Here is a 14050-nt window from a genome sequence, read left to right as displayed (position 1 = left end):
ATAAACACTTAACATTATAAAGTCACATATATGCTCCCATGTTAATAAGATACTGTATGCACAATTACAAATTACAAACAAAAGTAGCATTGCAGAGGGATTAAAATGATTTTAAATCTACAGTTAATATAAACAATAATAATTTCACAAAACAGGAGTTCCAGTTGTTGCATGTCGGTAGATATAAAAGAAATGAATATATAAATAAATAAAATAAGGAATAAATATTGTCCAAATATTTATGTAACATTTGTGCCTTAAGTGCAAAGAGAGATCCATAAAACGACGGCGCGATATGAAGGTGGCGCGCACCAAACAAAAAATATTTTGGTGGCGCCGCTCTCCAACCGCATCGGAGGAGCTAAAAATAGCGGCGCGAGGGGAAGCAGATGCGTGTCCAGAGTAAAAGTTCTGCTAACGGCCCTCCGTGTACTGCAAGCGGGAACATGCACAACTGACACTGCGTGAAAGGTACTGGAAAGAGGAACTGCTCAAGTGTACCCTTTTCGCACGTGACTGAAAAGGGAAAAATTAAAAATTAAAAAGCACCCACGGCATTTAGAACCATAGTGCACTGTACATTAGCTATTGTAATTTTAGTGACACATAGTAATAAAGAAATCCTTTTGCATTAAATGAATCCTTTTACTCTGTCAGTCAAACTCGTGTTTTATCTTTTTGATTGAGATCTCGCATTATGTTGCGAGTGAAATAATCGCTCCAGCCGAAAGGTCATGTTTGCGCTAATTATGACGTGAGCTCTCTCGCGCCGTCTGAGCGGCGATAACAATGCTGGAATCAAACACGAGCAGCATTGCTGCTGTCAAACTGGTTTTCATCGCTGGCCGCATAGCAACGTTTGTAAAAATGCGTAATGGCGAGGTCCAGAACGCTGCGGCAAAAATCATAGTTTCGTACATAGTTTGGTTTTGAGATGACGGTTCAGTTCAAAAGGGGAAGAAAATGCAAATAAACGTACATTTTATGTTAAAACATTTGCTGAAAATTTGAATGAAACATCAACTGCTTGAATCATTTTTTTAGAAAAGTGCGACTGTGATATGTGTTTGTGTATTATTATTCTTTATTCTCTTTATTTTCCTTTTATGCTTTTAAGTTGTTACGATGCGGATCTTTGCGACTCTGTTTCCTTTCATACTTTTAAGTCGTTATGACGCAAATCCTTTGTGATGCGGTTTCCTTTCGCGCTCTTGGGTCATCGTGACGTGGATCTGTGCCGTGGAAGTCTGGAATGTTTCAAGGAATACCTATAAAAGGACGAGAAAGACGGACAACGGGGGCTTCTTACGACCTCACTGCTGCTTTGGGAAACGTTGCTTGGAACACTAACTATACACGGGCGCCTGTTGCCTTTTGCTTCTGGACCCGGTAGAACTTTCGTAAACTTGGAATACCCGCTGGAAGGAACATTTACTCGTTGGGAAATATTCGTTCGACGTTGGTGATTATTCGCCGTTTTGGCCCAACTACTCTGTTCTTGTACTTCTATTTTGTGTTAGCTATTTTGTCGTGTTTTAGTTGTGTTGAGCAAAGGGGACGTTAGTCTAAATTCACACGAAACAAAATATCCATACAATTAAAAAAAACATTTAGCTTTGCTAAGGTACTATATATTCGATTCATAAATACTTTCCTGCTAGTTTTTACACTGATTTTGATATTGTGGGGATGTAGCAAATAAGATGAGAAAACGTGAAGCAGTCACTGAGTTTTCACATCAAACAGCCAACCACGCCATTTGAAGCCAACATCTCTCTCATCTCTTACAGATACACGCCCCTGTTGAATGTCTCCCTCGTGTGGGTCACCGCCAATATCAAAATTACGCACCCCTTATCCATTCCCTGAATACCGTGATATGAATTTGAGGCCACATCACCCACAGCCGCCCTAACTGGGGGGGCCACACGAGCACGGGCAAAGGCTGAGACTTGTGCTCCGCGTCCTTTGACAAAGGGCATTTTCCTGCCCTGTAAGCGGCTCTATGTGGACACACAGCACTTCTTGAATCCTTTGGGACTCACTGAGTGTGTGTGTGTGTGTGTGTGTGTGTGTGTGTGTGTGTGTGTGGTGTGTGTGTGTGTGTGTGTGTGTGTGTAAAGAGCAGTAAATATGGCGTCCGGATGGTACTCATAAATGAAGCGTGAAGAGTAGTGTGATGAGTAAAGATAGGAAGGCCTTCACTTTTTTTTTTTTTTTTAGGAAGAAAGAGAAGAATCTCTGGTGGTTGGAAAAATTAAGCAAATGCACAAGACGAAGTGTAAAACTGCAAGGCAGGTACAGGGGGGAAAAAAAAAAAAAATACTGTTTGAAATACAGAGTGAGAGCAAAGCCAGCCTGGGAGAAAGTGCTGCGAGTGAATAATTCAGCGACGCACATTTGCCTCGCACATATCAATGAACTCGGGAGTTTTAGCAACTGGGTGCATCTCCCCGCTAAAAGGGTTCAAGGAACGCCGACCAAAAATCGCGCTCTGAAGTCCATAAAAGTGCCCTTATTTAAGATGATGCTTTTATTATTGCGGTTGCAGTGGCGTAAAACAACACTATCGTATTCAAAACTGCTGACCGTATACCTACAAAAATATAAATTGACTCATCGTTGACAGTGGCAATCAAATTGGTGCATTATTTTAGAGAATATGTGAATGAATTATCAGTACAAGTAAAAGAAATTAATTTAATATTTAAACATCTCTAGTTTGAACGTGAATTATTATGCATTTCTCGTTCGTATAGTATAGTACTGTTTTAATGACTTTTTGTACGATTATGACTTTAATATTGAAAATATTTTCATCTTAAATACTGTATATCCAACATTTAAATTAAGCAGTTTTTTCTTGAAAATATATCTTTTTTTGTAAAAAACATGCAACTGTAGTTTTGTAATATGAAAATTTAAAAAAAAGAAAAACAAGTTTAACTTTTTTCCCCTCATATTTTTTAACAAAAAAATACTATTTTCCCAAGATGTATTTTTCTCACCAATAATATAAAATGTTATTCTTTAAGTTTTACAACTTTAATCTTAAAAATATGCATCTCAAAAGTGTAGTCAGTATAGTATAGTACTGTTTTAATTACTATTTTTGTAAGATTATGACTTAAATCTTGAAAATATTTTCATCTTAAATACTGTATATACAACATTTAAATTAAGCAGTTTTTTCTTGAAAATATAATCTTTTTTCTAAAAAATATGCAACCATATACGTGCGTTCATCTGAGATGACACGCTGTGGCGACCTCGAAAGGGACAAGCCGAAAAGTTAAAAAAAAAAAAGTTTGTAATATGAAAGTTAAAAAAAAATGAAAAACAACTTTCACTTGTTTCCCCTCATATTTTTTAACAAAAAATATTACTATGTTCCCAAGATTTATTTTTCTCACAAATAGTATAAAATGTTATTCTTTAAGTTTTACAACTTTATTTTATTTTACAACATGAAACTATTTTTGCAACAACTTTGATTTAGAAAAAACATGCATATATATACTTTTTTTTCTCCCAAACATTTTGGAATAAAATTGCAACCGTATTCTCATAAAATTCATGACTTTAATCTTTAAAACACCATTTTTTTCATCGATAAGGTACGGGACTTTTGCTCAAAAATGTAGATTTTTATTCTATGACACATAATGGAATACTGTAATACTCTATTGCAGATGTATAGCTTCTGTCTTGGAAAATTACCTAAAATAATATTTAACTTTTTTCTAAAAAAAAAAAATATATATATAGTTTTTTTACTTTAATCGTGAGAATATTTACGTTTGTTTACCTAAAAAAGTTTTTCTAAAAAATGTACAACATATGAAAAAAAATCTCAAAATATAACTGTATTCTCATAATTAGACTTTAATCTCGTGAATATAAAAAATATACAGCTCTCTTACTCAAAAATATACGACTTATTCTTATTCTTGCACTGATTTTAACCTCGTAACTTTTTACACTAACTTTGAAAATATACTTCTTTTTCAAAAATGCTAGTTTTTCTCAAAAACGATAGAACTTCTTGCAAATTTTACAAATTTAAATTAATTTTAAAATGTGCTTTTTACCCCAAATTCCAGTCTATCCATCCATCCATCAATCGTGCAATCTACCCATCCATCCATTTTCTTTGCAGTTTATTAACATGCTCAGCAACACTACGACAAGTGGGGGCAATCTCAATGTCAGGCTTTCAAAATAAAAGTGTTCCAGTGTATTCCATCCATCCATTTTCTTAGTTGCTTATCCTCACAAGGGTCACGGGGAGTGCTGGAGCAAATACACGCCCCTGTTGAATGTCTCCCTCGAGCTGTCAACGGGCCGCAGGCGGGGTACACCCTGAACTGGTCGCCAGCCAATCGCAAGGCACACAGAGACAGACAGGTATGCTCACAATCACACCTATGGGCAATTTAGAGAGTCTAATTAATGTTGCATGTTTTTGGGATGTGGGAGATAAACCGGAGTGCCCGGAGAAAACCCACGCAGGCACGAGGAGAACATGCAAACTCCACAGGGAGGGCTGGGATTGAACCCAGGACTTCAGAACTGTGAGGCCAACGCTTTCTACGTTCTACGCAATTTACCCATCTTGTTATTTCAGTTCTAGAATCGCATTTTATTCGAAGGTGTACCTAATGAAGTGGCCGATGCCCACATGAAGAGACATGCTAACTACGCTATAAATATGCAAATAAGCTTGTGTCAACTCGTGAGTACAGCGAAAGTGACATCGACAATCGCTGAGACCAATCAGGACAAACTTATCCAGTTTACATATGTAGTCAAAAAACATGGGGGGGGGGACGCCGGCGAGGCTTGTCGTACACGTCGCATTAGCATGCAGCGTTGTCAGATTAAAGAGGATGGAAAATAATGCTAATAGTACAATAACGAGATTTAGCGAGTAGCTATCAAGTCTGCCGGATGCCAACTCCAATCTTGAAAACCTTGTAAGTCTGGTCGCTTGTATCTCGAGTGATTATGTTTGAGTGGGTAAAAATGTGATTTATTTACAAAGCGGTTGTGATAGCATGCCAGGCGACACAAACTGGCGCCGAAACCGAGTTGCAGCCAGTAAAGCGCTTCAAAAATAAACTTGTCTTTCCTCTTTGCTAATTCAAGTGAAAATCATCTGTCTCGGATACGCCGCCATCGCCTCCGCTGATCCTGGCTTTTATTTAAGCCTCTCGCTGGGATTTACCTGCTAATGTAAAAAACGATACCAGACACGGGCAGAATATTGTGTTGTGTTTGTGTTCGACTTCTCCTCCAAGGAAGCCCGCTACACGTGGAGTACAAAAAGCGCGTCAATAAAACGACTTATTTCACGAGGACGCTTCAGATGAATTGGCTGCGACGCAAACGACGGGCTCTGGACGACAACTTTAATTGGAAATTCTGTCAGTGCGCGTGCGTCTCTCCTGATCGATGGTTTACATTTGCATGAAAAAAAAATACATTAATAGTGACAAATCCAATTAATTGCTGACTGTTTAGCATTAGCAAAACTTGTTCTAATGACGCTTTGCACCAACATCGACGCAAAACCTCCACCAAAATCATGTACTGTCATTTAATTTACACAATAAATACATAATCGTGAGGTTGTTATGGATATATCAAAGTCTGCGCCTCCGTTGAACCCCTGACGAGAAAAAAAAGGCTTTAATTAATGACAGCTGACGAATGTGCGTACATTGGCAGCCCAAACAGTTTAACAATTAAAAACAAAAATATGAGCTGACTGGACAAAGAAGTAGGTCGATATTAAACTGCACACTTCTGCATATTCATCTTTGTGGCTGAGCGCTTCCTTCTGCTTTCAAGCATTACAGCGATCAGTATTGAACAAAACAAGATGACAAATTTGAAATAATTGGACACTCTAAATTGCCCCTAGGTGTGATCGTTGTCTGTCTCCATGTGCCCTGCGATTGGCCGGCAACCGGGCCAGGGTGTGCCCCGCCTCCTGCCCGATGACAGCTGGGATTGGCTCCGGCACTCCCCGCGTCCCTCGTGAGGATAAGCGGCAAAGAAAATGGAGGGATGGATGAATGATTACATGTAAATGTATTGTACTTGGAAGTTAAATAAAACTAAACTGGATTCAATAAATGGTACTGGATTTTTTTAAGATATAAAATAAAGTTACATTAATCAGAGTTTTAACAAATAATTTAGTGTTTCCTCACTTCTCACAACTAACTGTGCACTAGGTTACCTGATGTCCACCAAAATGTAGAAAATTAATCAAACCTCACACTTAATTGACAAAATAAAAACCTCATTGTTGTACTTTTTGCACTGCATGCTATAAAAACAGCCCGTTTGCGAAATAATATCTCCAACATATAACAGCACAACAATGTTTCCCCTCAGCTTTGATATTCCGTGACCTTGGGTTATGGCTGGGCACCAACGTGTCTGTTGCCAAGACGACGGCAAATACCTCAATGTCACCCGAGGAGAGCGGAGCATCTGTGCCGTATTTATTGAGTACGAAGAAGTACTGTTAAGGAGGTAATACAACTTTCCCCAGCGCAGTCAGTCGCAGGAGAAAATGTTTTCTTTCTGTGTTTTTTTTTCCTTTTTTTTTTCCAAAATATAAATATAATAAATGGTGTAATGTTTTCAGCCACAAATCCAAAAGATTCATATTGTAACGTCGTTGGGTGGCATGCATACGACTGACTGAACTAATGAGAGGGACAGACTGTAATGCATCAATTCGGCTGTCTGTAGTAATGATTAATTTATGACCACCACTCCAGCCTCCCCTCCCAGAATGCCCCCCCCCCCTTCCTCTCATCCTCCCCCCCCCCCCCCGACCCCACACTCCCTCCTTTTTAAGCGTCTGATGCAATTCGCGACTAACCCGGAGAGCTTCCTCCTCATTCCGACACAAAGGGAGCAGAGGGAGGAGGTTTTGGAATTCTCTCCTGGATGTGGCGCTCTTCTGCGCCGCTACGGTCCCCCGGGGGGGACACGCGCGAGATAAACACCGGGGGAAGCTCGACAAAGGCAGAGGGGGGGTGGTGGGGGGGGGCGGTGGGGGTGACGGCGGCGCGCTGGGACGGACGCCCTCTGTTGGGGATAAAAGTCACAGGCGCCGGGGAGGTGGAGAGGAGACAAAGGAGCCGGTTACGGCGGAGGATGGAGGTCACATGACATCAACTGAGCAATGCTCCCTTGTGTCGTGAGGATGGTGATTTGGAGGTGGTGGGGGTAGTCCTCAGGCTGGTGCTATGTTATTACGGGAAAGGAGGAATGAATGACATAAAATTGGTGTTTAAAAAAAGTGTCAGTCACAAAGCGCTATTTGTTTTTGGACATTGAAGGCTGCAGTGATAGTTTGCCTTCGCCCTCCTTGCAGGACGTGCTCAATAATTCAAAGAGGCAACTGGGCTCACCATGAGGTGGGGGGGGGGGGCAAGCCACATGACAACATACCCACAGAGATGCCCAAATTAAGAGTTAAGTCTTATATGCGCTGCGGTGCGTACATATTGCGGATAATTCCGATAATAATTCTGATAATAAATGGCTACTAGCTTAAACATTCTAAGCCGGCAATAAGACTGAAAACTACAAGGAATAAAATATATTATTTTTTTTGCATAACTTTGTTTCAGAGGCATTTAAGACTATTAAATAGTGTTTTTAGAGGTTAATAAGAGTGTGAGGAAGGCTGCCGCCACCCCGAGGACGACCGCGCTGAACAAAGGAGGTGAAGGATGCTTTCGCTAGCTGGGAAACGCTCTTAAGGTGGCCTTTTTTTTACGACATACAGTAAGTGTGAGCGGGTAAAACGCGCCGTTGTGTGAATTCCACTCACCTGCTGCCCACGGACTTTTCCTGCATTTGGTGCGGCTTGAAGAACCACTTGCCGACCCGCACGAAGCCTTTGTCCAATAGACATCTGCGGTGGCGAGAACAACAATGTTAACGCGCTCAGTTATTTGCAACAACAGTCATCATCGTTATAAACTGAGACTAAAGAAAACTAGTCACAAATTGACATATTTCTTTTTGTGTCCTTTCTGAAACACCCTCAAAAAGCCCCGTCTACATAGGAAAGTTGTACTGTCATTATTCCGAGGAATTATGTCAGAGATACATCTTGACTGACTGCTAGAAAAGCGATTTAACCATGGAGGAGCTAAGTTTAGCCTGAGTTGCTAGCGAGAATATCATCCATGAGCATGTACATGCGCAATTCCGCTGCCTTTTTTTCAAAATCAAACAATTTATAGGCCATTTAATTTTAAGAGCAATGTTGGAATGTTGTGTGTGTATATACCGTAATTCCCGGGCTACACAGCGCACCTGGTCATAAGCCTCACCCAGTACATTTGTAAAGGAAATACCATTTGGTACATACGTACGCCGCAACCATGTAAAAGCCGCGAGTTCCCACGTTGAAAACGACATTGACGACATTTTAACGCTAGCGCTCTCGCGCTAATGCTAACGATAATGCTAAGGATAATGCTAACGCTAGCGCCACCGCGCGAATGCTAACACCAGCGCTGCGCGAACAGGCGGTTAAAAAAAACATACCCGTAAAAATCACTGAGACACACAGCAGTAACATGCTAGAACAGCGCTAACACGCCCGGACCAGTAAAAGTCACTTCCTCGGCACATATATCCCACCGAGTGCCCCCTTGTGGCCGTTAGAAAAAAACGCACATATTATTCGCATCAAGCATAAACCGCAGGGTTGAAAGCCGTGTGGAAAAAAGTCGCGGCTTATAGGCCAGAAATTATGGTACATATAAGATGACCCAATCAAATCTGTTGTCTGGGGCAATCAGAAAAGCGGTAATAATGATGGAAGAAATGTTACAAATGGAATAAATATGGTAAAATATATTCTGGGGTGTGTGTGTGTCAATTGTATCCCAGGCCAATATTAATATTCTGTCCAACAGGGGAAAAAAATGGAGGATTATGTTTCAGAGAAAAGGAAAATAAAAGTATACTTTTCTATTTTGGGATAAAAACATCAACTCGCAAAAATGTGATGTCTGTTTTTACCACAGGCTGTGAAAATCATCCCTGCTCTCACATAAATAAATACACAAATACACGACTCGGATTCTTTTACTGTTTTGAGATTTCCCCCCCGGCGCAACGCAACGGGCAGCTGGTGCGTTTTTTTGGCAGGGATCCGAGCGATCGTGGCGAGGACGCGGAAAGTTCTCAGGACTGTTTCGAACTGACCGCTGAACACCCCAAACACTAAAAAAAAAAAAAATGTAAACTGTTTATGGCTTGTACAGCTTCGCAGTTTCTAGATTCTTACCATTACCGCCATTTTTCTTTTATGTAATACACACGTCATGTCAATTTTGTACAGTGGAATTACATGTTTTTGTATTTTGGGTCAAACGTCATGAATTACACGCTGAAACAAAAATGAACTTTTTTTTTAAAATTGATGTCAAAATAGCTACATAACAGAACAGAATGTTGGGGTCAACGAATGCCTTATAACAAGTTAATCAGATGTCATAAATTTAATTTAAATGATAAAGAAAGGCCCAATTTTACAGCCTTCTGGGGTGATTTTCCGGAATCTTCCCTTCCATCGGACTCGTTTAATGCTATCAAACAGTTGAGATACTCTACTCCCTATCTTTTTAGTCCACCTCCCTTCCGTGACCTTCTCCGCGGTCTCGACTTTTACCGCGTGTGCCGGCGCCGGGGGATTCCGAGCCGGATCTTCTGACCCCGGGTGGTCGATTTAAACGGTTGTTTTATGGACTCCGCTTGGCGATGTCAAAACAGGCGCACTTCGGCGTTTCCGTTGTAAGCTCGTCTGCTTGGTCGTTTGTTTATTTGGCTTCCGTGTTTCATTTGCTTTATTTATATAGAAAGCAATTACACTCCGAACCAGCAGGGGGAGCCTGGGAGCAAACAACCGAACTTGAATGCTAACGCCTGACCCTTGTGAGGATAAGCGGATTGAAAAATGGATGAACTGATGGATGTCCCCTTTGCAAAAATTCATCCAGATGATTGATATGAGTACAATTAACCATTTTTAGAGCAGTTATGGGAGGAGATAAATCACTCTTAACACACCCCACAACGCCTGATAATTCCATCCATCCATTTTCTTAGCCACTTATCCTCACAGGGGTTGCTTGGAGTGCTGGAGCCCATCCCAGCTGTTGACGGGCAGGAGGCGGGGTCCACCCTGAACTGGTTGCCGGCCAATCACAGGCCTAACCTAAACCTAACCCTATCGAGACAAACGGTCACACTCACAACCACAGGTTGGGGCAGTTTATCCATCCATCCATCCATCCATCCATATTCTTAGCCGCTTATCCTCACAAGTGTTGCGGGAGTGCTGGAGCCTATCCCAGCTGTCATCGGGCAGGAGGCGGGGTACACCCTGAACTGGTTGCCAGCCTATTGCAGGCCTAACCTAACCCCTAACCCTATCGAGGCACACAGCCGCACTCACAATCACACCTTGGGGCAGTTTATCCATCCATTCATCCATTTGCTTAGCTGCTTATCCTCACAAGGGTCGCAGGAGTACTGGAGCCTATCGCAGCTGTCGACGAGCAGGAGGCGGGGTACACCCTGAACTGCTTGCCAGCCAATCGCAGGCCTAACCTAACCCTAACCCTATCGAGACAAACAGCCGCACTCACAATCAAACCTTGGGGAAATTTGTGTGTGCAATTAATGTTGCATGTTTTCAGGATGCGGGAGGAAACCGGAGTGCCCGGAGGAAACCCACGCTGGCACGGTTAGAACATGCGAACCCCATACAGGCGGCTCCGGGATCGAACCCGGGACCTCAAAACTGTGAGTCCAACGCTTTCCAGCTGAACCACCATGGCCGCCATGTAGGGTCATTCTAAAATATCGTTTTGAGGAGACATGCGATAATCAGGCCCTGGTTAGAAGTTGGGGGGGAAATGTACAAATCGGGCCTGTAATTATCAGTTTATAAGCATCCTGGTTGATCGCGTTAAAATCCGCGCGCCTTGCTTCACACACCCGAAAGCTTCAGCCGGCTAATTCAATCAAACAATTTACAACCCCGCCAAGACCTCTTCCGACGGTCCCGACCGTTGCCCGCTTGCGGTTTCCGCACGTTATTAAATAGTTCCTAATTGCGTCGCTCGCCATCGTTTGATTAAGGCCCGCTTGACGGGAATTCGCGCCCGTTCGAGCGGAGCAAAAACAAAAAAGCGGCGCCCGGCGACCGAGTTTATTTTGTGGCGGGGAAGGCGATTCCCCTCCGTCTCGCGCCGAAACAGTTCGCAATAAAAGGCGTTATCTTCAAGGTAATAGGAAGGTTAATTCCGCCTGCCCCCTATGATGATCGCTGATGCTTCACTTAATAGAGAGCAAATATGTGCTGCTTCATTTAACAGATGGCTCCGGCTCAGAAAAGGAGAGCTTTGGGTACTTGAGCAAATGATTCAGCGCTCAGATTATTAATTTCATCGAGGTGAGGATGCCAGAAGGCGACTGGAGTTGCTCGAACGGCGACTTTTTTTCCATTCTTTCTTTTGGCACTTTTTTTGTTTGTTCAAATATCTTTTAAAAATCATGGCAGAGCGCGACGACAATTTGAGGGTCAGAATTCTAGCTGATGGGCGGGTGTTCAAATACTTGTTTGCAGCTGCATCACACAAATAAATTGATGACCAAAAAAAAAATCATACATTGTGATTTCTGGATTTTTCTTTTGAGATTATCACATGCACATACGATGAAAATTTCAGACCCCTGCATGATTTCTAAGTGAGAGAACTTGCATGATAGCAGGGTGTTCAAATACTTATTTTTTTCACTGGATGTGGAAATTTGATCTTAAAATATCATTTGAAATGATTTTGATTAGGGAGGCACAGTGGCGCAACTGGTAAGAACTTTTGCTTTATGTGCCGTTTTGCAAGTGGGCGTGACAAACATGTCGAGGCAAGATCCTCTCGTATTAGGAGAAATGTGGGAGAATCTTTTCATTTCCAGAAAGTGATGTAAAGCCCATTTCTTGAAGAAAAGGCACACAAAGATATGATTTTTTTTTTTTCAAAGTGTGTTTTTGTCATTTTCAGTGTGTTTAAAGTATTTGTTTCAGATTTTCAGTCTGGAATGTTTCCCACCATGATAAACTGGGGTGTTTACAAGATTTCCATTTTTTTCCTGAGGAAATTGTTTTTTTTTTTTTTGTTGTTGTTGTTTTAATTCCAAGCAGGTTTGAATAATAACAATAATCCTTATCATTGACTTTGTCATTACCTTTCAAGTAGGTTGTGTATGGCCTTGAAGAGCAGGGTCCTGCACTCGTAGGACAGTCCGCACTCCCAGAGGCCCTCCTCAGCCACTGCAAGTACAAAGCGTCAAATCATGAATCGCGATATACGGCATTATTACACTCGCTGCTTTATAATCTACAGATCCCCTAAAGGGACATTGAGAAAAAAAAAAAAAAGGGTTTCTCATGACAATGAGTAACTTACACATTGTAATGAGTAACTTTGTTTTCAGGACGCTACCGCAGGCAGATAAATAAGCTACGACCCACAGGTAGCCGCTTTTCGACGCTCTCATTGAAATGAGGAACTTACTCATGAGTTAAGAGGAGTAAGTTACTTATTAAGTTACTCATTGTAATTACTAGGTTACTCATTGCAACGAGTAACTTACTCATTAAAATAAGTTACTCATGAGTAATGAGTAACTTACTCATTAAAATAAATTACTCATGAGTAATAGTAACTTACTCATTAAGTTTGTTACTCATTGTAACAATGAGTAACTAACCTAATGAGTAAGTTACTCATTGTAACTCATGAGTAGGTTACTCATTACATTACATTACGTTAGTATGAGTAAGTTACTCATTAAAATGAGTAGGTTACTCATTACAATAAGCTACGAGTAAGTCATTGTAATGAGTAACTTACGCATTAGGTTACTCATTGTAACTCATGAGTAAGTTACTCATTGTAATAAGTTACTCATTAGGTTACTCATTACAATGAGTAAGTTACTCATTACTATGAGTAAATCACTCATTGTAACTCATGAGTAAGTTACTCATTACAATGAGTAAGTTATTCATTACATTAAGTTACTATGAGTAAGTTACTCACTGTAACTCATGAGTAAGTTACTCATCACAATGAGTAGGTTACCCATTACAATGAGTAAGTTACTCATGAGTAAGTTACTCAAATGAGTAAGTAAGTCATTGTAATGAGTAACTTACTCATTAAGTTACTCATTACAGTAAGTAAGTGCTATGAGCAAGTTACTCATTGTAACTCATGAGTAAGTTACTCATTACAATGAGTAAGTTATTCATTACATTAAATTACTATGAGTAAGTTACTCACTGTAACTCATGAGTAAGTTACTCATCACAATGAGTAGGTTACCCATTACAATGAGTAAGTTACTCATGAGTAAGTTACTCAAATGAGTAAGTCATTGTAATGAGTAACTTACTCATTAAGTTACTCATTACAGTAAGTAAGTGCTATGAGCAAGTTACTCATTGTAACTCATGAGTAAGTTAGTCATTACAATGCGTAGGTTACTCATTACATTACATTAAGTTACTATGAGTAAGGTACTCACTGTAACTCATGAGTAAATTACCCATTACAATGAGTAAGTCACCATGAGTAAGTTACTCATTACAATGAGAGTGTCGAAAAACGGCTACCTATAGGTCGTAGCTTATTTACCTGCTAGCGGTAGCTTCCTGCGTTCAGATAGTCGTAGCTTATTTACGCATCTGCTAGTGGTAGCTTCCTGAATAAGCAATAAGGGTCTTTTATACATGCACACATGCAATTGACTAGTTACTCATTACAATGAGAAAGTTTCTCATTGCAATGAGAAACCAGTTAGTTCTTTTTTTTTTTTCAATATCCCTTTAAGGGGCTCCGTAATAATCCCTCTCGGTGGCAACAGTAACAATATTTTCAGAGGCGGAGAAGCATCTGTACGTACCAGCTTGAGGATTATGAACAACACGTGC

General features: G+C 40.8%; 1 protein-coding gene and 1 long non-coding RNA gene across 7 annotated transcripts in view; one reads left to right on the top strand and one right to left on the bottom strand.

Moving 5' to 3' along the window:
• LOC133515307 (mediator of RNA polymerase II transcription subunit 13-like) overlaps window positions 1-14050 on the bottom strand; it is a 105870-nt gene that overhangs the window by 24697 nt on the left and 67123 nt on the right. For all 4 annotated transcript variants that reach the window (XM_061847747.1, XM_061847746.1, XM_061847745.1 and 1 more), the window contains exons 3-4: window positions 12301-12385; window positions 7862-7945 (exon numbers count right to left, since the gene is read on the bottom strand). In XM_061847747.1, coding sequence (XP_061703731.1) covers window positions 7862-7945; window positions 12301-12385 — 169 coding nt within the window. The remainder of the gene's footprint in view (window positions 1-7861; window positions 7946-12300; window positions 12386-14050) is intronic.
• LOC133491110 (uncharacterized) lies at window positions 1211-6141 on the top strand. Of its 3 annotated transcripts, XR_009792359.1 has the most exons (4): window positions 1212-1993; window positions 2224-2298; window positions 4280-4407; window positions 4480-6141. It is a non-coding gene; the product is annotated as an uncharacterized LOC133491110 (long non-coding RNA). The 3 variants fall into 3 exon arrangements; XR_009792358.1 differs by having other exon boundaries at window positions 1211-1462; window positions 4280-6141; XR_009792357.1 differs by having other exon boundaries at window positions 1213-1993; window positions 4280-6141.

The sequence above is a fragment of the Syngnathoides biaculeatus genome, chromosome 17 (genome assembly GCF_019802595.1).
Source record: "Syngnathoides biaculeatus isolate LvHL_M chromosome 17, ASM1980259v1, whole genome shotgun sequence".
Lineage (NCBI taxonomy): Eukaryota > Metazoa > Chordata > Actinopteri > Syngnathiformes > Syngnathidae > Syngnathoides > Syngnathoides biaculeatus.
This window is presented reverse-complemented; position numbering and strand designations above follow the sequence as displayed.